This window comes from Seriola lalandi, unplaced genomic scaffold, assembly GCF_002814215.2.
Source record: "Seriola lalandi dorsalis isolate HSWRI2012SDOR001 ecotype SW California unplaced genomic scaffold, Sedor1 jcf7180002054182, whole genome shotgun sequence".
Lineage (NCBI taxonomy): Eukaryota > Metazoa > Chordata > Actinopteri > Carangiformes > Carangidae > Seriola > Seriola lalandi.
The window spans coordinates 280,956-304,140 of NW_019524735.1; the positions used below are offsets into that span (position 1 = coordinate 280,956).

Here is a 23,185-nt window from a genome sequence, read left to right on the forward strand (position 1 = left end):
GCTGCGCTCGGAGAGAAAGAGTTGCGTTCAAGAGCAGCAAGTGAATGTTCGTGCTTTTGTTTAGCAGCACTGAAGGCGCTTCCACTCGTTTCCCTAAGAAGTTTGGCACATTATTGTGAGAAATAAAATAAAGTAATTTCTTAAAAAGGTGGGAGTAAATGTGAATTATTATTACTGGTGCATTAATGTGTATGTTGTAGTCAACTGTTGGTGTAGGTGTTTAGGTTGCGCTATAATTTTAACTACTTCATATGACTACTGTTGGGTCGCTTAATCTACAGAAATGCATCATATCCTAACCTTAACCCTACTGTGAGAACCACTTATCTATAAAAGGTCAGTTTTTCCCGAGCTAAGAAATACAACCTTGTTCTCAGCTTTGAGACAGAGCATATTTTAGCTAATCCAAGGGGGTTTAAAATAGTTTGTAAGTAGGAGAATTTCCTCAACCCATAAAGGAACACTTCATCCTTCAGTTTGCCAGAAAAAAAAAATTATTCAAAATCACCAAATTTGGAGATGCATGGGGTTTCACTGGACAGGAAGGGTATGAAAAATGTGTACAGTCATATAAAGACCACAGCGTTTTTAACGAGCTTTGCTTTTAATTTGTGATTTGCACAACCGATCTGCAATCCAAGATTACCTTACTCAAAGCTATTAGTAATGTGTTGTGGTCACAACTGATCCTAATCCATCCATCTATCTAGGGATTACTCTGTGTTGTACGATTCAAATTGTTCAATTACAGCAGGAAATGACCACATATAACATTATATAACATTTAAATTAGTTTTGTGCAACTATGCAATTTGAGAACTGGTTGTATCAGCTTATGCAAAATACAAATTTACATTTATTTTTTGTCCACTAGCAGCTAAGAATTGTTGCAAATGTAGTAATTGCTATATTTTTTCATTTACAAAGACTGAAATAGCACGTGTTTATCTGCATGATAAAACAATGCCATCTACCTAAGCCATATAAAAACACGAAGGATGCTTAAACTAGCAAATGACCGCGTCGTTATAAGAACACATCGATGAGATATGTACGTAAATCTACTTGGGTTTTTTTTTTTTTTTTTTCATTAAACTTTAACATTTTGCAGCCGGAGCAAACTGACGCATGTGAAGAGATCCCGCATTACGTCATCGTGAAGGCCACATACTGGAGGCAGACGCTGCCTGTGTTCAGCTCAGCCAGTGCGCTACCCGAAAATTTCCACAACACGAGCTTTGCAGGAGAGCGGCCGCCGCTTGCAGTGATGCAGCACCCTACACCAAAGAAGCCCTGATCGCACCGCAGGACGCGACCGGCCGTCGGATTCCTGGAGAGAAAACAGTGATGTTGCATGACATGCCTCGAAATAAATTCTGGTAAGTCTTGTGCAAGTGCGCTGCTGCAGCTGCTGGAGGCTGGCAAGCAGCAGAGGAGCGACCTTAACCTACTTTGTCACTCCGGGTGAAATGAGTTTGCCGATCGAGTTTCAGCTATAAAAACCGGGATCTGCGAGTATAAAACGACAGTAAAGGGAGTCGTAGCCATATGCAGGCATTCATTTCTGTAACAGTGAGACCTTTGTCTCTCGTCCACACAGGTGTCTCTAGCGTGACAGGTGATGGCTGAGCTGAACATGTAACCATAAGGTGCCTGTTGCCTGTCTCACTGCCCTGATACCTTTGGCCAGTTTTGCTGTGGTGGAATTTTGATGTTTTTCTTATTTTCCAGAGGGCAATATAACACTGTCAATGCCCTGGAGTACATCTCTTTTCAAGCTTGTGATTTAAATGCTAATGTAATTCAGTGTTGGCTATCACATTGCACATACACACAGGCAAACATACTGTAGTTCCACCTATTCCGGTGTGCCTGCTATTTCTGTGACTTCTTCACAGAATTTTCCCTTTTTCAGTTTGTGCAACAAACTCAGTAACAGTGCTGTTGTAAACAAAATGACAGCACCAGCCATTGAAAATCTGTAGCTGCACTCTCATTTAACACCAGGGTCCAAAAAGTTTTGGCCTTTTTGCAACTGAAACCATGGTGATCATCAGCAGGCGACAGAGCAGAGGGCCCTCCGGCTCAGCCATCACCGGCTGGTACCAGACAGGAGAAAGCAAACTGTTTCACTACCTACACAGCATTTACTACAGCACTAAAGCCCAGCAACTGATTGACCTCAAGTCAATGGTGCAGCTTTTTTATTCCTGCCAGCGGATGGGATTCAGATGCCAGTGTAGTTTATAGTCTCGTGATGTAAAAATAACTCTGACCCAATCAGTGGTAACAGCTGCGATGTACTGTACTGAGCCAACCAAACACAGATTGCTCTGTAACTCAAGTAAGTGCTTGTGTTTGGAAATGTTGCATGACAATCTGTTCCAAGTACATCACGGAGGACATAAATTAGCAGCACTGTCCTCTACGTTTTATTGAGCTGACTCATAATGTAAATAACTGACTAAAAAGGCTTTTTTTTTTTTTTTTGTTCTTGGCCAGAAATACAGTTGAATATTTGGCCAACAGAAGTCCATAGATAGAGTGAGTCATTACTGTGAGACTCTTGGTTTGGTTTTGGCATTGCTTAACCCTACCAGTCTCTCCGCAATGTTGATGGTAAATGATGATTTGTTCTTTTAAGGGCAGTTATTTTCTAATGTTGCCAGTGCGACAGTACCACAGAGAACGAGTAATGTTTGCTGGGCACATGCCAGGAATGAGGTTTGGGGTCTGCAACTAGAGAGCCAGTAAAGCTGTACAAGAATGTCGAGCCTTCTCATTTGTAGTTAAAGATAGAGGCAGCACAGGCTATGTCCTCGCTGACAGTTTCTAATTTCATATATATCTTCACTCAGGCCCGTCCATTTGGGCTGCTTTTGTTGTAATGTTTCCTTGTTAGAAAGGAGTTTGTGTTGTGGACAATTGTTTCTGGAAGGAGGACTTAGCTTTGTAATAACTCAACCCAGAAAAGGGAAAGGAATACAACCATGGTGTTTTATGAAAGGTATGTTGATCATGTTGTTCCCTTCGCCATTGTACAATTTCTGTTGCCACTGCTGGTTTAATATATCTGCTCCTGCAATAGATTGTATCAATCTCAGTTATTTCGGAGACGGAAAACAGACTGCAGAAGGTCACGTAGCTGGCACTCAGGAGGTGTTTGCTTGTGTTGTGGCAAAGGATATCAATGTTAATCTATAAAATAGCGTATATTTGTACACTTTTTCATTCACTCAATCTGTAAGTGATGAATGGGCTCGCATATACATTATTTTCAAGATGACATTGGATTACCAGTTGCGGGCAGTGGCCTGACACTGCTGTCCATACATCTAAAACTGCTATTTACCGTTGTGGATGCATTCCCTTAACTGATGAAACACCAATTTATTATTTATGTCACTACAGGGTTGTCATTTGCTACATTGCATCATATGAACCCAAACATGCAGACTAGTTTCATTCTCATGTGGATGTTCCGTCTTGTCAGGATAATACGCCATTAATACTTTTAACCATTTTTTTCTATCATGGCTCTTACTGCTGTGCTGTGAGGTGATTTTCTGAAATGCTGCACTTGATTGTGTAATTCCAGGTTAACTTCTTAGCCTAATCTTTTCCCTCTTAAACTGGATTTCAAAGATTCATAGAGCTCCATAATTGACTTCTTGTGCTGACTGAAATCAGAGGAAGGATAGCAAAAGAAAAAAGGATGCCGTTGTTTGCTTTTTAACACGAGGTGAATTCTAATTTCTGCACCATGGGTCTCTGCAGTATAATTTTTAGGTCTACCAATTACTGTCAGAGTAATTTGAAATACCATGCCTGAATGATTGTCTTGCAGAAAAACAGTTTTCGAGCCACTCGCCCAAGATGTGCCACTGGGCTCGCAACGATCATCCCACCGAGCGCTATCTCATAAAAGATATTTACTAGTGCACAAAACTTTGCTCTCCAAACTTTGCTCGTGTGCAGAGGGAGGTGTGTGTGTCTGTTGTGGTGGTGGTGGGGGGGGCTAGCGGTATGTTTTTACGAACTGAGTGGCTGGGATCTTTGCTACCATAGCAACAAACCACATGACTAGGTGTATTAGATTGCCTCGGACAGTGTGCAGTGAGGCATGGTGTGAGCATTCTCTGTGCTGCTTTGCCCCTTTGAAAGTCTTGTCCTCTGCTTACTTAAGTCCCCCCCCCTCCAGGGCTGAATTAACCTGCTATGTGGCCCTGGGGCACAATGAGCCCCCCTCCTCTTCTAACTTTATGCATTGTGTATGTATCATTCTCCCTCTAAAAGTGATTGTGCAATCATAGTTTAGCAACCATGACTTGGCACAGCAGGCCTGTCAGACTCGATTTCGCCACATGCTGAAGACTTTGAGGGATGGTGTCCTGTTTTTTTATTTTTGTTTTTTGTTTTTTGGGAACTTCCAAAATCAAAGAATACAAGGGTAAAGTTAAAAAGTGTGTTTACCTGATTTATCGTGAGCTGCAATTGTTAGCATGTCCATCTAACTACCTTACATGTGGCTGTGTCTGTCCGTCGTTTCCTCCATTAATCATATTGATACACACCGTTGTGTTTCACCTGTCAACCTCTTGCAAGCAGCGGTGGTGGGCGGGGCATATGCCTGAGGGCAGTAAGCGTACACGTGCTTATTGTTGTTATTGCTTATGTTTTTTAAAGCACTGTGTGTTACATTGTTTGTATGAAAAGTGCTATACAAGTAAAGTCTGATAAATAAAGTTTGATTGATTGATTGATTAGTTAATAAAGCCAGATATTACTAGTACGGTGGTGGTGGTACTGGTTTCCAGGGGTTGGTGTGCAGTCAGTCACAATGAGACACCAGGTGAAGTAGCAGGTCGATTCCGGTCTTTACAGGTTTATTTGCAGTCTTTCAAGGGTATTTATAAAGGTAAAAGGTAGGTGGCTGACAATTGTGGCTGGTTTTTATCTATTAAACAGAAAATATAAATCATGTATTAATTCCATTAAAAATATAGAAACTTACAGTTTCATAATATAAGCAACTACTAACATAATTTGAACATAACTAATAATTGTATCTTGTATAGTTTAAACAACAAAGAAACTCACATTACTCTCAGTCAAACAACTGTGACCAGGAGCTCAGGGTTCTTCTGCAGGTGGACAAAAGGGGCTGACACCTGAAATCAATCCTTCCAGCCCCTCCTCCTTCCTGCTTCTCCTTAGGCAACTCCTCCTCCAAACCTGCTCTTCACTACTGATTAATTGATTGATTGATTGATAACAGTAATAATGCATCATTTGAAGGGAAATGGTTGCATTATATCAAATAAGGATATTAAAGTATGTCTGCGATGTTAACTGCGTGTATGCACAGTAATGTTTTGTGATGCTCCTCAACATACAGTTCAGCTTTAATAGTTCATTTATAGAGACTGAAGCAGGAAGCAATTGGATATTCAGACCATATTCAGTGATTGAATAATGCCTTAAATCGAGCTGTTTCTGTTAAAAGCTCGGGTGCACAGGCTCTGACATTACTTTCTCTCTTCCTGACCAGAATGATTGAAGACTGCGGGCAGAGCGGTGACAACATGGCAGATAGAAGGCAACTGTTTGTCGAGATGAGTAAGTGCTCCAGGCCACAGCCCAGTGTGATCTATGCCGGACTGTTTTACACATTGACCATAAAAATGGCAGATTCCTCTCTGTAACTTTCATGTAAAGCAAATATCATGAAGACAAGTGTCTCCACTCGTGTCAACTAGATTGATTTTAAACGCTGACAGACAGGCCTCCAGTATGACCTCATGCTCTCTCACTGTTTACGCAGTGTGAAGGCACACTGTTACTGTATGAATAGGGACTCGATAATCTAACACATTTTTTAAACATTCAGCTAAAATATTATAATAAAGTTTTTCATATTGCTTCTTTCCACAAGAGCAGAGTTTATGGGTATTTTTTTTTTTATTTCATTCCAGTAATTTCTGATTCAAAATATAATTTTTTAAGAAGTCTGTTTTTATTTCATATCACCATGTTTTCCTTTGATTGTTTTATTTCATAAAGTCTTCAGCTCTGCCCTGGTTCTATACAGTCTAACTAATTCCAAGCAGGTTTTATGTTTACACTGGACAAGTGGTAAAATTAAGTATAAACTTAACTTACACTAAAAACTTTTCTGAATGTGCTGTTGATGGACATATCATACTGCAATGCACAAAGGAAATGAAGGAGCTGCTCGCAGCTGGAAAAGATTTTGTTGGCAGTAGAACAGCTTTGTGAAAACAGAAAATAAATCTTTGGGAAAAATATTTTGCTGTGTCTTTGTGAAGTTTAATTGGCAGTGACATCCCAAAGTTTTAGTGACATGGCTTTGGTGCACATCATTTCATGTTAGTACAAGAGGCTAAAGTGTATTGATTTTTTTAAACATACTATTGTATACAATTAGTATGTGGTATGGAAGTTGGACATACAGTCAGGCAGTCAAGACAAACAGGAAAGGTAGTCATGAAATTTGCTGTCTGCTCATTCAAACTCAATCAAAGCCAGCGACTTTGTGATTAAAAATGGCATTGTGAAAAGAACTACAATAAACTCTGTTATTGTGAGAAAGAAGCAGGATGAAAAAGTAATATAGAGCTTAGTTTGAAAACTGTGTTATAGTATTCCACAATTAAATTGTTATATTTTATACTCTGACTAGATTTATTAATTTGATTTCATAATTTTCCATTTATGTATTGACCACTCTGGGCCTCCATATACTCCCACTTCAATTTCCATTTTTGTCCGTCAAATAACGTCTCCAACATTGTTTAATGAGTAATTCTTCCTCAGGGGCTCAAGACTTGGATTCCATACGATTATCAACATACAGAACAGCCTGCAAACTCAGATTTGTGCAAAAGAAATGCAACTGTGAGTAAGATGCCGTGCACATCCAACTATTACTAATATACTTTTATCTCATAAAAAAATCTCTATATACTGTTTCCCTGTTTGCTTTCCAGTGCATTTGGTTGATATTTGGAATGTCATTGAGGCTTTTCGAGAGAACGGCCTCAACACCATGGACCTCAATGCTGATCTCTCTGTGGCTCGTCTGGAAATGGTACTGTCCACCATCTTTTACCAGCTGAACAAACGCATGCCCACCACCCACCAGATCAACGTGGAGCAGTCCATCAGCCTGCTGCTCAACTTCCTGCTGGCAGCCTACGACCCGTGAGTAACCCGTCACATGACAGTCGGCGGCTGGTTGTGTACTCTCACATCTGAGGTTTTGACATGAGCTAATGTAGTGTGAAATGTGACCTGCCAAAGTGGAGTGAAAATACAGACTATTTACTGTAATATTGTCGCAACATGCCGGTGTAGAGTGCCCTTGTTTTGTCAATCCAAGTTTAAGACGATGATCACTGTAATTCAAGTTTGCCTTTAAAGGTGGTGCCTTTAACAAAAACAGCTGAATTCATTGTAGCAGCAACACCACATACCCCTTGACATTTAAAAGAATCTATGACCATAATGTGAAATGTTTTTGCTCCTTTTAGCGAGGGCCATGGCAAGATATCTGTCTTTGTTGTGAAGATGGCCCTAGCAACCATCTGTGGTGGGAAGATTCTGGATAAATTAAGATGTAAGCAACACAACGAATCCATGTTTTGCTTTTAATTGTGAAAAATGAAATAAAAAATCACCCATTTTACCTGCAATAAATCAGCTAATTCTCTTTGTAAAGTTCATACAGTTTATAGTCAAAGTAATTTACTGCTTTGGAATTTATAATACAAGCTTGCTGTAATTTCTATATATCCCTCTGCTTAGCCTATTGCTCCCAAAAGAAGAGGCAGTGCTGGCCTATCTGTTCATGGCTGGGAGAAGTCATTATTCATTATCTGAAGGATAGGGTTTATTACATAATCTACAAAATCTGTGGGTGCAGAAACAATAGTTCATGAAAGAAAAAGGAGGGCCGTGTTGTGGGTGTATTGTAACAACTGATTAGAATAACTGCTTTACTTTGATTTGTTTTCACAAATAAGTGGGATAATTGTATTGTGTAATGCTATAATTAGCCGACTGTGGTGGGAACTGACAATTAGTTTGATTAATTTGTATAATGTCTCCCTCTATTGTTCCCAGATATTTTTTCACAGATATCAGATTCCGCTGGAATAATGGTGTATTCACAGTTCGACCAATTTCTGAGGGAGGTTCTCAAATTACCGATGGCGGTTTTTGAGGGACCTTCTTTTGGTTACACAGAACAAGCTGCAAGAACCTGCTTTGCACAGCAGGTAAGAGTCCTTAAACCACAGACTGTAATAGTGAATCTGTGATTGTTTTAGCATTCAATTGTGGGTGAATCTTACCCCCCCCCCGGTGCTGAATGTCAACAGAAAAAGGTCTCCCTCAACACATTCCTCGATACGTTGATGTCAGACCCGCCCCCTCAGTGTCTGGTGTGGTTGCCGCTCATGCATCGGCTCGCCAACGTGGAGAACGGTAAGACACCGCACAAAACGTTTATGATGGGGGGGGGGGGGGGGGGGGGCTAGCAGGGTTGGGAGGATGTGAAATTCAGCTTTGCATCATAATCTTGACTCACCACACGCACAATCAGTCAAGCAGACATACACCATAAAAACACACACACCCTCAGTGAAGATGACCCACAGGGACCTTACATCCTGTGTATGGGTGCATGTGTGTGTGCATATTTGTGATGCACTCATCGTCACAAGCCAACTCCGTGTGAGCAAAAAGGAACACATGCACAGCTTGATGATGCACTGTGCTGATTTGTGTGTTTGTTTAAAATCAAAGGATTGTTGACATCAAAACAAGCTCAATATCCCAGCACATCTGTCCTAAAATTAATGCAAATGAATCCTCTATTCACTGAAATGTGCAAAATATCTGGCTTTACCGTCACATCTGTTTGTGTGCTTGTGGTTGTGCATCTGTGTATGTGTGTGTGTGTTTGTGTGTGTGTGTATTTGTGTATGTTTGTGTGTCTGACCCCTCCTCTCCTCCCTGCAGTCTTTCACCCGGTCGAGTGCTCCTATTGCCATACTGAGAGTATGATGGGCTTCCGCTACCGCTGCCAGCAATGTCATAATTACCAGCTCTGTCAGGACTGCTTCTGGAGGGGGCATGCCAGCGGTTCCCATAGCAACCAGCACCAAATGAAGGAGTATACGTCATGGGTAAGGGAAGGAGAGGGGAGGAGGAGAGGGGCGGGCTGAGGGAGGTGTGCCTGCACTGGACCAGTCATTGTGGCTATTTTCGCTCTGCTTCACCACAATGTAAAGATGCCGAATGTTCAATGCAGGTGACAGTATTGCTGTCACGATACCACGTGTGTAGTAAAGAAATTAGCGTCCACGTGTCCTCAGAACCTGCGCCTTACCTCTGTGTTTCTCCCAGAAATCCCCTGCTAAGAAGTTATCCCATGCACTCAGTAAGTCACTGAGCTGTGCATCCAGCAGAGAGCCTCTTCACCCCTTGTTTCTCGAAATGCCAGAGAAACCTCTCAACCTAGCTCATATTGTGTAAGTTCATCTTCTTTCTTTTCTGTCCATAATACAGAAGCAGAGGAATCCGGCTCTGCAGTCAGATAGTTGTGTTATTTCCAGGGCCTCTGGTTTCTATTTCAGATTATGAAATGCTTGATTTCAACCCACACAGCTGATATTTATCCTGTAGCTGCCTCTAAGTCTGAAGTCTTGGGTCAACTGATCAATGAGGCTTAATTATAGCCTTGGGAATGATTGTAATCTGCATTGCTGCTGCTGCTGCTGCTACTTTTTTCTTGACTTGACTGATGTTGTGTGTTTTCTTATAAATAATGAAACAAATGGCACAAGCACTCTGCTGCTGTCCATTAAAGGTTACATTAGGTAGTGGAACATAAAACCACTTCTGGTGCTAAGAGCTGCACTACTAGTTTTGTCTTTGTTTATTCAATTTTTTACCTTTTCAATTGAATATTGAATGTCTTCTATTAATAGGCACAGTATTTTACAACCCCTGAACAGCCAAGAGGATTTGGCAGCCAGCTGTCTGACAGACCAATACTAGACATTTGAGGTCAACACTAACCACAAATAAAAAAATCAATAAGCTGTCTATATTATTTTCTTTTACATAAACACATAAAATAAACAAACATATCTTGATAAGACTCCCATATGTGTAGGTATTAAAAAACTGTGACCATGATATGTACTTATAAATAAACTTGTGTGTCCGTGCTCTCTGGTGTGTAAACTACGCACTGTCAATACCGTTTCCATATTACTGAAAACAAATACATGGTGTTTCTGAGCTGCAACTTTCATTCGACACACAGTATATGTTGATACAGATAAACAGAAATTGTGATGAGATGTTTCCTTCAGTAGTGAACAATTTGTTAAATTAACTGAAAAATGTTAATTTCCTGTTTCCTCTCATATCTTTCTTAATGACTGCAGCTAGTCTTTGAACTGCTGAGCTGTTTGTAATAAATTATTTTCATTCCCCTCCTTGTTCTTTACTTTCCTCAAAATAGAGACACGTGGTGAGTTGGTTTTGATTGTTTAACACACCACAAAACGTGTTTATGTACATTTTGGTAGATTTACTTCCTTTGTAGTCATTGTGCTAATCATAGTTCCTTCCCTCTGTCAGTATCCCTCATTGGTTTCTACCTGAGCCCTTTGCTGTGTTTGTTGATGCACTGGTTCGTTCCTCCATTCCCAGCATGTTTTCATCGTTGACCACATCCCTCATAACTAAAAGTCACCACTAGAAATCCCAGTGAAAGAATAAAAGGCAAAAGAAAAGCGGCATCTTGCAGCATTGTTTTAATAATATTTGAAAAACTAATATTCTATTCCTCTCCAGGCCACCAAGACCGGTGAACATCACCAATGACTACTCACTCTCCCATTCCATGCCTACATCAGGGAACCCTTACTCCACCAAAAAGTGAGTACAACAGCAGGAACAATGGGTGTCCTGGATTTTTACAACAGATCTTTTCAGTTTGCTATCATCCCTGAAGGCCCCATAAACCCTCCTGTCAACTCTGTGACCCATACTGTCTTTATTTTCTTCGTGTGTGTGTGTGTGCGTGTGTGAACATTTGTGTATCACCATGCTTTTTCTGTGGTTTCTTGTGCTGAATGTAAATGGCTTGCCTTACAGCAAGAATAATGATGTTGAGCAAAGAAAGCCCCTGACTGGGGCTGCTCCCCATCTGTTGAAAGGGAGAGGGTAAGTGACACAGGTGTGCATATGAGAATGTTTTTGTAGCTGAAATGCATGCGTGAACTAATATAGATAATAATCATAGGGCATACACTAGAGTGCTTATCGTCCTAAGGAAACCATTAGAAAACCAGTTTTCTTATGGAGGGGTTTACATTGTTGTACTCGAGGGGCTATTTCAAAAGCACTAGATGAAGCATGCATCATAAAGATCATTGGCCATTAGTTTGAGTGTCTATTACAATCCTTCCAATCACATAGAAATGGGAAATTCTAACTGCCAGTTTCTAATATAATCTGATTTGAATGTTACCCTCAATCTCCTTCATGTTGAAGTTATAGCACTTAAATCATAGAAATTCCCAAGCTCATTGTTTATGATATATATGAACAGGTATAGGCTGTTTAGATGAAATGGGATTGACTTGTGTTTTCAGTTGCTGTTTATGTTGTATTTCGGAAGATACAAGTAGTGTTGATCCCTATTTTTATGGTAAAAAAAAAACAACTTTCAGCTCCTCTGCACCTGCATTTGAGGAAAACAGTGTTTCTCTAGGGAACGCTGCTCCCTTTCATAACTTATAGAAAAACAGACAGATGATGTGATGAGTGAGTGGCGTTGTATAGGTTATGCATGTCAGAGCTTTTGATATTGCGGTTGCTGTTTGCACAGGCTGAGAAACTATATAAAACAGGGCTTTCAGGAGATGTGCTCTCTGGAAGTTGACTGGCTAGCTCTTGCACAACAGTGCGGAAGAGAATACCTGATTACATTTGTAAATGCACAACTGGAGTTTATGAGTGCATAAAATATACAGTTAAAGGAGCAATCCAGCGATTTAGTATTATACTTCAATAAAGTTGGTGGACTTGAGATAGTGGAAGAAAAAAAAAAAAAAGATGGTCAAAATCAAAACAGAGCAATGCCGACATATCCTGACCTTTAGGCTCTAATGTTCGTAAAGCTCCAAAAACCCTCAATCCTACACACATTGCAACACAGTAAGCTTCATAACAGGCAAATGCCTACGTCCTTCTAATGCCATAGCCCCAATTTGTAATGCAGGCTCTCTGTTAAAGCTGCACTAACACTCAGAGAAAGCAGACCTCTGTCAAGGCCAGTGTCAAACAACATATACCAGACTTCAGAGAAAATTTTTTTATTCATAGTATATGATCCGGTTCTGCCCCAAAGTTTAATGAGTTCTTCCCGCCACCAAGTTTGGCACAAATCAGTTCAGTACCTTTTGTGTAATCCTGCCTACAAGCAAACAAACAAACAAACCAACAGACATGGGTGAAAACATAACCTCCTTGGCAGAGGTAATAAATATTTTTTTTAAATAATTATCACTTAATTCAGAAGGTCTCTTTAGCACTACGGATTGTTTTAGTATCTTTCTGTTCATTGTTTAGGTTTCATGGCCCCCAACTTTTATTGTTGTGGTTCACTCTCAGCTTAAAGGAGAGTGAATGTTTGACTTATATGTGTTGGGAGGCTAGAAAAACCTAAAAACCACTTCAAATAAATGCTACTCTTGTCTGCTGGATGTGTAAACAGGCAACTGTCTGCTAACACTTTCACCATAACAACTTAGAACAACAGTGCTAATTTGTCGATGTTGTGTTTACAGCTTGTTCTGCTGCCCCTAAGCCAAAATGGATGGATTGATTTTTTTAAATTTTTTTTTATTTTTCTATGGCTAATTCTGGCTAATTTTGCTGTGGTCCTATATGATGGCAGTTGGCATGGTTGCTACATTACAGGAGTTTGTGATGAAGGTGGAAAAGGTGGAAAGCCTTTCTCTCTTTCTCTCTCTCTGTCTCTCTCTCTCTCTCTTATATATATATATATATATATATATATATATATGAGCTACATCAGTAAAGACTGCATGCTTGGCATATCTTGGGGGCTGAATGTTTGACTTATTATGAACAATGGATCTCAATACTTTTAATAATAGAGCACCGAGTGATTGATTGATGCTTTTATACAGTGCATGTAGCTGGTAGAGTTGCTGGGCATGTCCTTTATCGAGCTCCCAGCATTCATCAGTGGTGTCTCTCCCAAACATAATATGGCCTTGTTTCTCTCTAGTCACCCATGAATGGCTGCTTTCCAGCCACTCTCCTCCCCTTCTCTTTTGCTGTGCTCTCTCCTTTTCTCTCTCAGCTCTCTCTCCCCTCTCATCCCTTGTGCCTCGGTTGTCACCTGTGTAATGTTATGTTTTATGTCTTGTGAAACCCTGCACTGTTCCAGGTTGAACTACAACCTCGATGTTGCTGATAGACTTGCTGACGAACATGTTCTCATTGGCCTCTATGTGAATCTACTCCAAAACAACCCCAAAACATGGTTAGTTGGTGTGCTACAGTGTTTGCCAAACACCAGTGGAAACTATGTGCTCCTCTGAATTGCCACCTCGCAATCCTTCCCCTGATCTAACCTTAGTCTGTATATGTTACAGTCCTAACGCTGCATGCTGTCAGACAGTTTTACAGACTAGTCACCTCGACCTCTGACACTTCTGTCAACACATTATCGCCATTCAGCAGCAATAAGTCTTTTTGACTGATTTGTATCAACAGAACAGTATAGATTAGATTTGATTCCAAGATTAAACACATTTTTTTTAAATACTTGAGCCTATTAAAGAACTTGTAAGTATACATGACCTCATAATATTAGACTCAACACTCCTGTCTCAATCATGCCATGCACATGTTGTTGTCTTTGACTGAAATGTGTGAAAGAAAAAACAGCAAATATTCTCTTATTTGTATTACATGACTTTGTATTACTCCAAATGCTCTTGGCAGATTAGTTAGTTAATTGGTACCAAGTAGTTTAAACACCTTTAGCTGCTGTTTTCCTCAGATTTGACTGCCTCCTTACTTGGTAATTTCTAAAATGCGTCTGGTAGGTTTGATCCTGTAAATGCTGTGTGTCACTGGGAATATAGCATATTCTCTCCCCTTTTGAGGCTTTGATGCTTATTTCCTTACTTATAAGCAACATGAAAATAGCGTTTCCTGTGTTATCTGTCTGTGTGCACTAATATGCTTGTGTGTGTATCAGTGTTGGTTAAATGTTAAATGCCATCTATCATGTTGGCTACCTGTATTATGCTTAGTTGCAGCTCTGCAAACCCCCTCCCCCACCCGCATATATCTTCCTGTGTGAGTGCATTTGAGCGCTTTCACTGTATGTGGGCGTGCACATACATAACCTGTGTAATCCCCCTGGCCTTTAAATACATAGCGAATGATTACTTCACCTCCACTTATATATAATAACTCAACTTCATTCCTGCTTTTGTGGTTTCACATGAGTAGCTCAGCATGATTACAGGGGCCTCTGCTGTCAGAGTAAAACTTTATGAAGCTTTTCTGATTAATCAGACTCTTGAACAAAATAAACTTTCTTGTATTTTTGCTTTTTTTCCGGCATATTTTATATCTCTGTAGCTGTGTATTATTAACTGTGTCATGTTGTGACTCCCATCTCTATTTTCCTCTTGATCAGTTTGCTGGAGAGCAGTAACCATCAGGATGAAGAGCACAGTCTCATCGCCCGCTATGCTGCTAGACTGGCTGCTGATGCTGCGGTGAGATATATATATATATATTAGACATTTATTGCACATAATATCATGGCATCTTTCAACGGTGTTCAGTGCCAAAAGTCTGTCCTTGATGAGAAAAGCTACTCTACCTTTGGGGGTTTCAGTCCTTTTTATTGCTACGATGAAGAGAGGATTTAAAGCTGGTGATCATTTCTAAGCTGACTTGTATGCCAGTTTATGCTGTGATAGGGTCTTGATGGATGTCTGGTGACTTAACCGTTTTGTTCCCCTGTGATATATGAGATAAGGTAGTGGATGACATCATGCAGGGGTAAAGCCAGTTCACGTGATGTCTCCTGCTTGGTTTCACCAACAGGCTCAACAGCAGAGGGTCCCCACAGACCTCCCCTGCTCTCTGGATGCCAACAAACAGCAGAGGCAGCTCATTGCTGAGCTCGAGAGCAAAAACAGGTTAGGGATGAATGCCTTGGTGATACTGTTCAGTTGGCAATACCTTTCTGTTTGTCTCTTCACTTCTTTTTTCAATTTCACAACAAAAAGTATATTCATTACTGAAAAAAGCCAATGTATAACATCTCTTGTATTAATAGTAAATAGTGAAACCAAAGTGGATGCAAAAGTTCAGTTCCATAAGCAATATTTTTATGTTAACAATGGATCATTGCTTATACAGGAGTGGTTGCTAGTAACGACGAACCCACAGAGAATTATCACCCGACTCTCCTTTTTCTTTAGATCTGTGATACTTTATAGGCCTGCCTTGACAGAGGACATTTTGACTAGTCCCAGTATGAAATAATAATAAAATTAATGATGGCTGAATTCCATTTAGCTGCTTCAGTTTCAGGGTCCTGGTATTGTGCATATACAGTCTATGTCGCATGGTGACTCACCGTCACACTGTTGTGTCTTGCTGGGACACTTGAACAGAACACAGCCATGGTTAATGTAATTAGTAACACCTGTGCTTTTCCTACTGTGACAAGTCAACAAATGTCTATGAAAAAGGCCTATAGCATCATTCGCCTCAGTGTTTTGGTTTTCCATTTCACATCTTTAATGTCTCGGGTCAGTGTCACCGCTCTTGTAGTTTATATCCAGATGCAACCTGCATTTAGCCGCTAAAGAGCCAGATATTTCCCTCCCTTAGGAGCTGGGGGAAACCAAAAACTGAGCTAAAAGTTGAGTTAATGTTGGACTTCCATTCAGCAGGTGGAAACAAAGTATTGCTGCTTAGTATCTGCTGATAATATTTTGTGTTAACAGGTTTTTTCTCTGTCCGTTATATCAGGTTTCTGTTCAGATTTAAACATAGTTAGATTTGGATAGTGCCAAAGATCATCTGGGGGTTGTTCTAAGTACGTGTAGCGCAGCAACAAAATGCTGTTTCTCCGTGTTTTGTGTCGACCTCCGGTCGTATGGACAAAGCATGTCAGAAATAATAATTTGGTCTTGTGCCTGCTTGCATATGTTTGTGCCCGTCACAGAGAGATCCTGCAGGAAATCCAGCGGCTGCGCCTCCAGCATGAGGAGGCCTCCCAGCCGCCTCCTGACAGGGGTCAGCAGAACCCCACTCTGCTGGCTGAGCTACGACTTCTCAGGTAACTCTGCTACCTTGTCCCATCCCACTGCAGTGGGACGGTGTAGCTTTGTCTGCAGTAGAACTTGCAAACTGTAATTGCTTGCCTTTTTACAAAGCAAATAAATAACATATGTAAGAGACTGCTAATGCTCATAACGCTTTTTTTGCTGTCTTGTTTTTCCATTGACATTATGGTGTCATCACACTCTACAACTTGTTTCTTCTGTTAGGCAACGCAAAGATGAGCTTGAACAAAGAATGTCTACTCTGCAGGAGAGTCGCAGGGAGCTCATGGTGCAGCTGGAGCAGCTAATGATGCTTCTCAAGGTACCAGAGACATGTCTTTAATCTCTTTCACTGCACAGTCGTCACATACAGTCGCCTTCATGATTGCTGAAGGAAGACACACTCTGTTTCCTGTGGGGAACAATGATTATGATACTATGATACTACTTTTTTTTTTCTTTTTTTCTTTTATATATATTTGCTTCCTGGCCAGAATCAGTTATGGTGCAGTTTAGGTTTGCATGTTTATCTAATATTACATGGACATGCACTGTAGCTTGTTTATTTTTTTTGGTTTCTTATCTTGATGCAGATGGTAAGCAATATGGCCAGATGATGAATTTACCTTGTATTACAATTTCTCCCAGCTGTGGCTGATCACTCCAGCCAATGTAAAGCAAACACTGCACTTTACAGATGAGGAAACATGTGAGCAATTACCCCAAATGTCCATTAGAGGGCGTCCGACTGTTAAAGGCCAAATCTGTGTTTGTTTTTTTTACCTTAAAAACATGAGGGACAATATTTCCCATATTTAAATAAAGACTGGGATCTTTAGATGAGAATTAAGCATTTTGAATATCTGTCTGTTTTACTTTAATCATATCTTTGGAAGAATCAGTCAAAGAAAATTAATTATTTAGTTGTTGTGTAGTGTGTTGCAAAACCTGTCCATCAATTTAGTGGCTCCAATCCTGTATTTTAATTTTTTGTATATGTAAAGAAGCAAATAAGTTATGGATTGTTATGTAAGTATTGTTATTCCAAGTGAAATATGTTGTTGATTAGAGATGTTTATGTATCTCAAACTGCCAGACAGACGCTTAAGAAACAGGATGCTGAGTTTGGGATTAAGCTCCATCACACTTTACAAGACAGCATGTCTACCCCCCTAGAAGAAGGATAGTGATTTAGTGTGAGAATATCTTCTCCAGTCAACAACACAGGAGTTCCCCAAAGCCTACGTAAACTGCTTACTGCACTGGCTTAAGTAGGGAGGATATCAATCTAATTAGCCTAAAAAGATCAATGTTAATCCATTAAATTTACATGAGGAAGCCACTTGCTCGTCACATTCTGGAGGAAATGCTCAATACCATGTGGTTGTTGTTTCATGAGCCATAAAAAATTGTTTTTTCAGCTGGAGGAGGAACGGAAACAAGCTGTAAGTGTGAAAACTGAGAGCCAAAAAGAGGCTGAAACTTGGATGCATGTTCGAAATAAGTACGTGTGCTGCTGTCGGGGGAACATTTCTTCTGCAAAGTTCTCGCTTTTCCTCTAAAAACTAAAGAGAAATGAATGTACTCGAGTTCTTCAGTTTGTCTGAAATTTTGGAAATACATTGTGTTTGCCACATTAAAAAAAACAGCTTGTGGTTTGGTTTGTGCGAGTAATCGGAATGGCTTTTAGGGAGAAACAGCTGTTTTAATAGCATGTTGAGTGTAAGAGAAAGGCTGTGTTTCCTTGAAAAATAGTTAAGATGGTTTAATGACTCCACATACTGTACATTTCAAGCATGTTTGTAATGTGTGTTATTTACAAAGCTATTGGCCTCTCAGTAGACTTTAAAAACTTGAGTTGTTGTAGCTGTTTTTTGGGGATTAAATTAAGTTTCTTTGCTGTGATTTAAGACCTGAGAATGAAAGGAGAGTCTTGATGCATCGTGGTGTTTGCTTTAATTCAGATTACATTATATTCAACATGGTTTTCTCTCCTGACAAATAGCAACACAGTGGCACAACACTAAAACTGTCTGTAATGTGCTGCAGACTCAGGGTCCCGGCTCTCCACGCTCTTCCCCCAGCCACACCATCAGCCGGCCAATCCCCACACCAATCCACTCGGACTCCGCCGGCACGACCCCGACTCACACACCTCAGGACTCACTCATGGGCGTGGGAGGGGATGTTCAGGAGGCCTTCGCTCAGGGTAACACACATGAATACATAAGCATGTATTTGATTATGGAAATAGTTTCCAAATTATGGCTGAAAGCTGTATGTTATCACATTTTAAAACTTTTTTTTTCTGTCTGTTTTAAAGGTCCAAGGAGAAATCTGAGAAATGACCTGCTCATTGCTGCTGACTCCATCACCAACACAATGTCGTCACTGGTTAAGGAACTCAATTCAGGTAATGAATGAATGAATGAATCCAAAAAATGCTCATGTTTTTGTCTTCCTGAATTTTTATACAACAGCTGATTTAATATATCTTTTATTTTCCACAGAGGGTGGAAGTGAGACTGAGAGCACTGTGGATTCAGACTTCGGACGCGGTGACCTGTTGGCCACAACCTCTTCAGATCCCTTCATCACCTATAAACCAAGGTATTTATCAGATGCACTATTAGACATGTCATCAACACCAAGTACACAGGAAATAATATAAATAGCTTTTGTGCTATTTTTGGAGAGTGCCTATATGGATATGAGACAAAAAAAAGTTGTGAAGGACTAGATAAAGGTTCTTGAGTGAGGACCTGCCTTCATAGACAGCTGATTGAATTTCACACCTTCTGAGGGCAAATCATCCATGACAAAATCACACACTTCATATTCAAAAGCTTGTCTTATTAGTGTGGTCGAAATCCTATTCCTCTACACTTTTGTAGCTCCTCCCTGTTTAACCTGGGAATCTACTTTGGCATAGCTTGCTGCTTCCTCCTGACAGTTTATTTGCTCTGTTGCCAGCTTTCGCTGTTTCATTGCTTTGTTCCATACAGATGTTTGAGAAAAACACCTCATAGGTCATCTACTACATTTCTATAAACCTCTGATTTGAAGCAAACCTAATGCTTGTTACACAAGATTACAAGTGGGACTTTGTTGTTTGTTTTCAAGCTGAACAGTCTTATACCTCATGTTTCCACCATACATTTTTTGTCTTGTTTTAAACTGCCTGTTATTTGTCACAGGAGCGCCGGCGCTGCAGAGGAGGAGAGCTTTGAGAACGACCTGGAGCAGCAGCTGGAGGACGAGCTCAAGTTGGAGGAGCTAATGAAGCACAGGCAGGAGCCAGACAAAACCTGCATGGTGAGTTGCAGCTTTCCAAGACTGGAATGAAGTCAAAGAAGAAAGCTGCATTTTGTGTGTTTTCAACTATTACATTTCTCCTCCTCAGTTCTAATTCTAACCTGCTGTATGTGCTGTGGTGGTGTTCATGTTGTGGTGCAGGTGACTCTGCAGCAGTGACTGTGTTACTGGTAAGTTTGTTTGCAAGATTTATTTTTAATCAAAAATCACATCCTATTACGTGAAAGTAGGGCAGCAACTAAACTATTTAAATTATCAATTAATCTGGTGATTTTTGATTATGCAAGATCTATAAAATTCCAGAAAATAGTTACAAATGCTTGTGGTTATTTCCCAAAGACCAATGTGACATCTTCAAATCTCTTTGTTTGTCCCAAAAACAGTCTAAAATCCAAAGATATACAGTTCACGATCATGTATGATAAAGAAAAGCATCACATCCTCGCATTTGAAAAGCTCCAAACAGCAAGTATTTGGAATTTGTGCTCAAAAGAACAACTAAAATGATTATTCAATTATCAAAAAAGCTGCTGATTAATTTTCTGTCAGTTGACTGATGAATTGACTAATTGTTGCAGCTCTGCATGAAAGCTTATAATTTTAACATTCAACAAAATGTTGAAAATTTACAAAAGAAAATCCCACTGATCAGTACATGCATGAAACCAGCAGTCAAAAAGAGTGAAAAGCAAGCCATGTTTTATTTTACAAACCTTTGGCTTTTTACCTATCATTTCTCTTTAAGTACATTTACATGCATATTAGTATTGCCAGTTTTGAGTCTTATCCTGGTTTTATCATATTTTGAATATGATATTGAGATGGAAATTGAGAAAACTGGATATCGAGCTCCCAGTGCACATAACTGCAGCAGTATTCAAGTTTCTGATAGTGGGGCCTTGTCAGTTTTTTGAATTTGTATTTGCAGCGGTGCATGTCTCTGTTGTTTTTGTCTCTTGTGGCCTCAGTGGGCAAAGTGTGTAATTTATGAATGCAATGGGTAATCAGTAGAATTTGTTTTTGGTGCATCGGTGTCCAGGTTTTGAAGTGCGCGGTGCACATCCAGGCCCGAATTTGCTTTCTCGACATTTCAGCCACTCTGTTAAATTTGCACCAACTTGAGTTTCCTCAGCAGTTGACGATGAACCCAGGAAATTTACCGCTCCTCAATTTGCCTTCCTCATCTGATTAGCAGTAATGAAAGATGGGAGCAACAATAAAATGTATGTTCTATTTTACTAGTATCATACCTTTGCTCACTTCAGCTGGATCAGACAGTGATCAGTGATCAGAGAGCTGGATAAAGTGTTTAAATGCCACAGTAGTCCTGTTTACAATGAAGTAATCCAGGTAACACGTTTGGATTTCTCTTATTCAGGTTTCTCAAACAAATATATGATGTGCCATTATAACTAACAGTTAACACACTGGGCCTTTCTTTGCTTTATATTTATATATGTTGACCACTTCCATTACGTCATGCTGATAATAACATGTTTCGTACTTTTAACAGGTGAGCAATACGTAAAGCAACAATAGTAGGAGACACTGGATGGGACAACACTGGGCCGACAGTACAGAGCACTGAAGATAAGAAGAATTTAAGTTGAAAAAAACTGCTAAATCCAACCATAGAATACGTTTATGTAAAGATATATATTTTTAACCAACCACATATTTAAGGTAATACTGTGAGCTGATGTAAAGAGATTAATTACTGAGCTGTCTATTATACCACAGGTGCCATAAAAACCACATGATTTTGGGAATTTTTTCTTAATTTTTATCCTTTTTCTATGAGTTGTCTAACAAATGTACAACAGTACTGTTTGTACAGGGTGACAAACTTGACCCCTTCAAATTGTCACGTCTCTGAATGCAGTGAACCAGGTTTAAGGGTTTGTTTGTCATCTGATTTATGTTAGAAACCTGAGATTATGTTGGAGTTGAAGATGATAAAATTTGCAATCTTTTTGTAAATGTATAACTCTGGCCTGGTTACTATGAACAGATTTTATCACTATTCCATAGATTTCTTACTGTTGCTGTCGAGTGGCTTTTGTATTGTTTTTTGACTTGTTTTTGGAGCAGGCCGACTGCTATTGATCAGATAAGTTTGTTTTATTGATACATTAGTAATAATAATGCACACTGCCTTAGCTGATTGGATGACCTCTCAAAGGAGTTCATTCAAACTGTCAATGCAGCATGTAGCTAACAACAAAACACACCTGTTCAGCAGCAGTGCTAGTTGTTTTCACAGGAAAAATGAGGTGAAACTCATGTAATCTGATGCTGGGAAGTGATTTTGTCTGCAGAGAGACTTGGTCTGCAAATATGTACACTGTCTACATATAAATGGTCAATAAAATATAAGATATAGATGGACTGAAAGTGTTTTAAAACGCAGTGAAAAAGATGTAACACAGAGACCTCCAAATTGCTCAAATTCAAAGGTTTACATTGGTAAGGGCATTGAACAAATTGTGTTTACTATCAATGGTTTATGAATTAAGGTTCGATCATAGATCATTTGCCATTGTTTCATTTGTTAGCATCAATGCTCTCACACAAATCTGTGCATGACTTGCACACCAAGATACACACTCATGATGTATTTTCTGAGTGTGCGTGAAACTTTACTCAGTCACTTTGAGAGAAGTGGCAAGCCAATCTAAAATCATAAATGTGTGAAATATATCTAGTTTGATTTTTGAGCAAGTTCATAGCAGTGATTTTGCATGGTGGTGATGCATAATAAAGTGTTGACACAATATCACAATTTTTGCCTATGAACTCCTTTTCTCTTTCTTTTTCCATTCCAGAACGGCACACTTCAATTGGCTGGGTTTGGCAGTGCACATTTATTATCTGTCATAAATGCACTGTTGGCTGCCCTCAACCTATTGTCTATAATTCATCACATAGACCCACCATCTGAGGTAACATAAAAGCAGCCATCCAGCACTGAATCTCAGTCATGTGGATATTAGGAAGGAGAATTTTGCTCTCAGGCTCAGGAAATATTAGCAGCATATGAATTAACTGATAAGAGGCCTTATCATTTTTATTATTATTATTATCAGTACTTCTTTACTTTAAAGACATCAACACAGGCTCATTGTTTCAACATTTAATGACAGCATCCATCACCAGGTCTTTACATAATTAGCATAAACTGGCTACATGAAATTCTCCCACAAAACATTCTTTACCTGGTCCACCATATGTTCCATCTACTCTCTCAGCATTGTTACCAAGCTGCTTTAAGACTGATGCATTTTACACTAAGCCTCATCTTCGTGTGTCTTTTGTTTTTTATCAAGTGCATGACTGCACCCTGGTGTTAAAAATGGAGGAATGCAGTTGTGTAAGTGGCTAAACATCAGGCTTATTTTATCAGAGATGCAAACTTTGTGCACTGTATTTCCCTC

The 23,185-nt window shown here is 39.7% G+C and overlaps 1 protein-coding gene across 10 annotated transcripts; it reads left to right on the forward strand.

Annotated features, from left to right (window-relative positions):
* The first annotated feature begins 1,169 nt into the window (after positions 1-1,169).
* On the forward strand, positions 1,170-22,533 carry dtna (dystrobrevin, alpha). Of its 10 annotated transcripts, none has more exons than XR_015437100.1 (24): positions 2,813-3,007; positions 5,552-5,619; positions 6,838-6,918; positions 7,011-7,224; positions 7,554-7,639; positions 8,146-8,300; positions 8,403-8,508; positions 9,046-9,212; positions 9,433-9,557; positions 10,894-10,977; positions 11,197-11,265; positions 13,523-13,618; positions 14,789-14,870; positions 15,205-15,299; positions 16,337-16,450; positions 16,662-16,758; positions 17,858-17,881; positions 18,486-18,645; positions 18,760-18,849; positions 18,947-19,046; positions 19,634-19,751; positions 19,893-19,921; positions 20,135-20,220; positions 21,265-22,533. XR_015437100.1 is itself a non-coding variant. In XM_087173340.1 (23 exons), the coding sequence occupies exons 2-22, from the start codon at positions 5,553-5,555 to the stop codon at positions 19,908-19,910; spliced, it is 2,148 nt and encodes a 715-aa protein (XP_087029466.1). In that variant the 5' UTR covers positions 1,170-1,379; position 5,552; the 3' UTR covers positions 19,911-19,921; positions 21,265-22,533. The 10 variants fall into 10 exon arrangements, 7 of the variants coding, with proteins under 7 accessions (XP_087029466.1, XP_087029465.1, XP_087029467.1 ...); XR_015437099.1 differs by having other exon boundaries at positions 20,135-20,216; XM_087173340.1 differs by lacking the exons at positions 2,813-3,007; positions 20,135-20,220 and adding an exon at positions 1,170-1,379.
* The last annotated feature ends 652 nt before the right edge of the window (positions 22,534-23,185 follow it).

Coding starts and splice junctions, on each gene's coding strand:
- dtna (XM_023403759.2), top strand. Junction 14,871..15,204: donor GACTGGCTGCTGATGCTGCG/GTGAGATATATA, acceptor TTTCACCAACAG/GCTCAACAGCAGAGGGTCCC. Junction 19,047..19,633: donor TTCATCACCTATAAACCAAG/GTATTTATCAGA, acceptor TATTTGTCACAG/GAGCGCCGGCGCTGCAGAGG.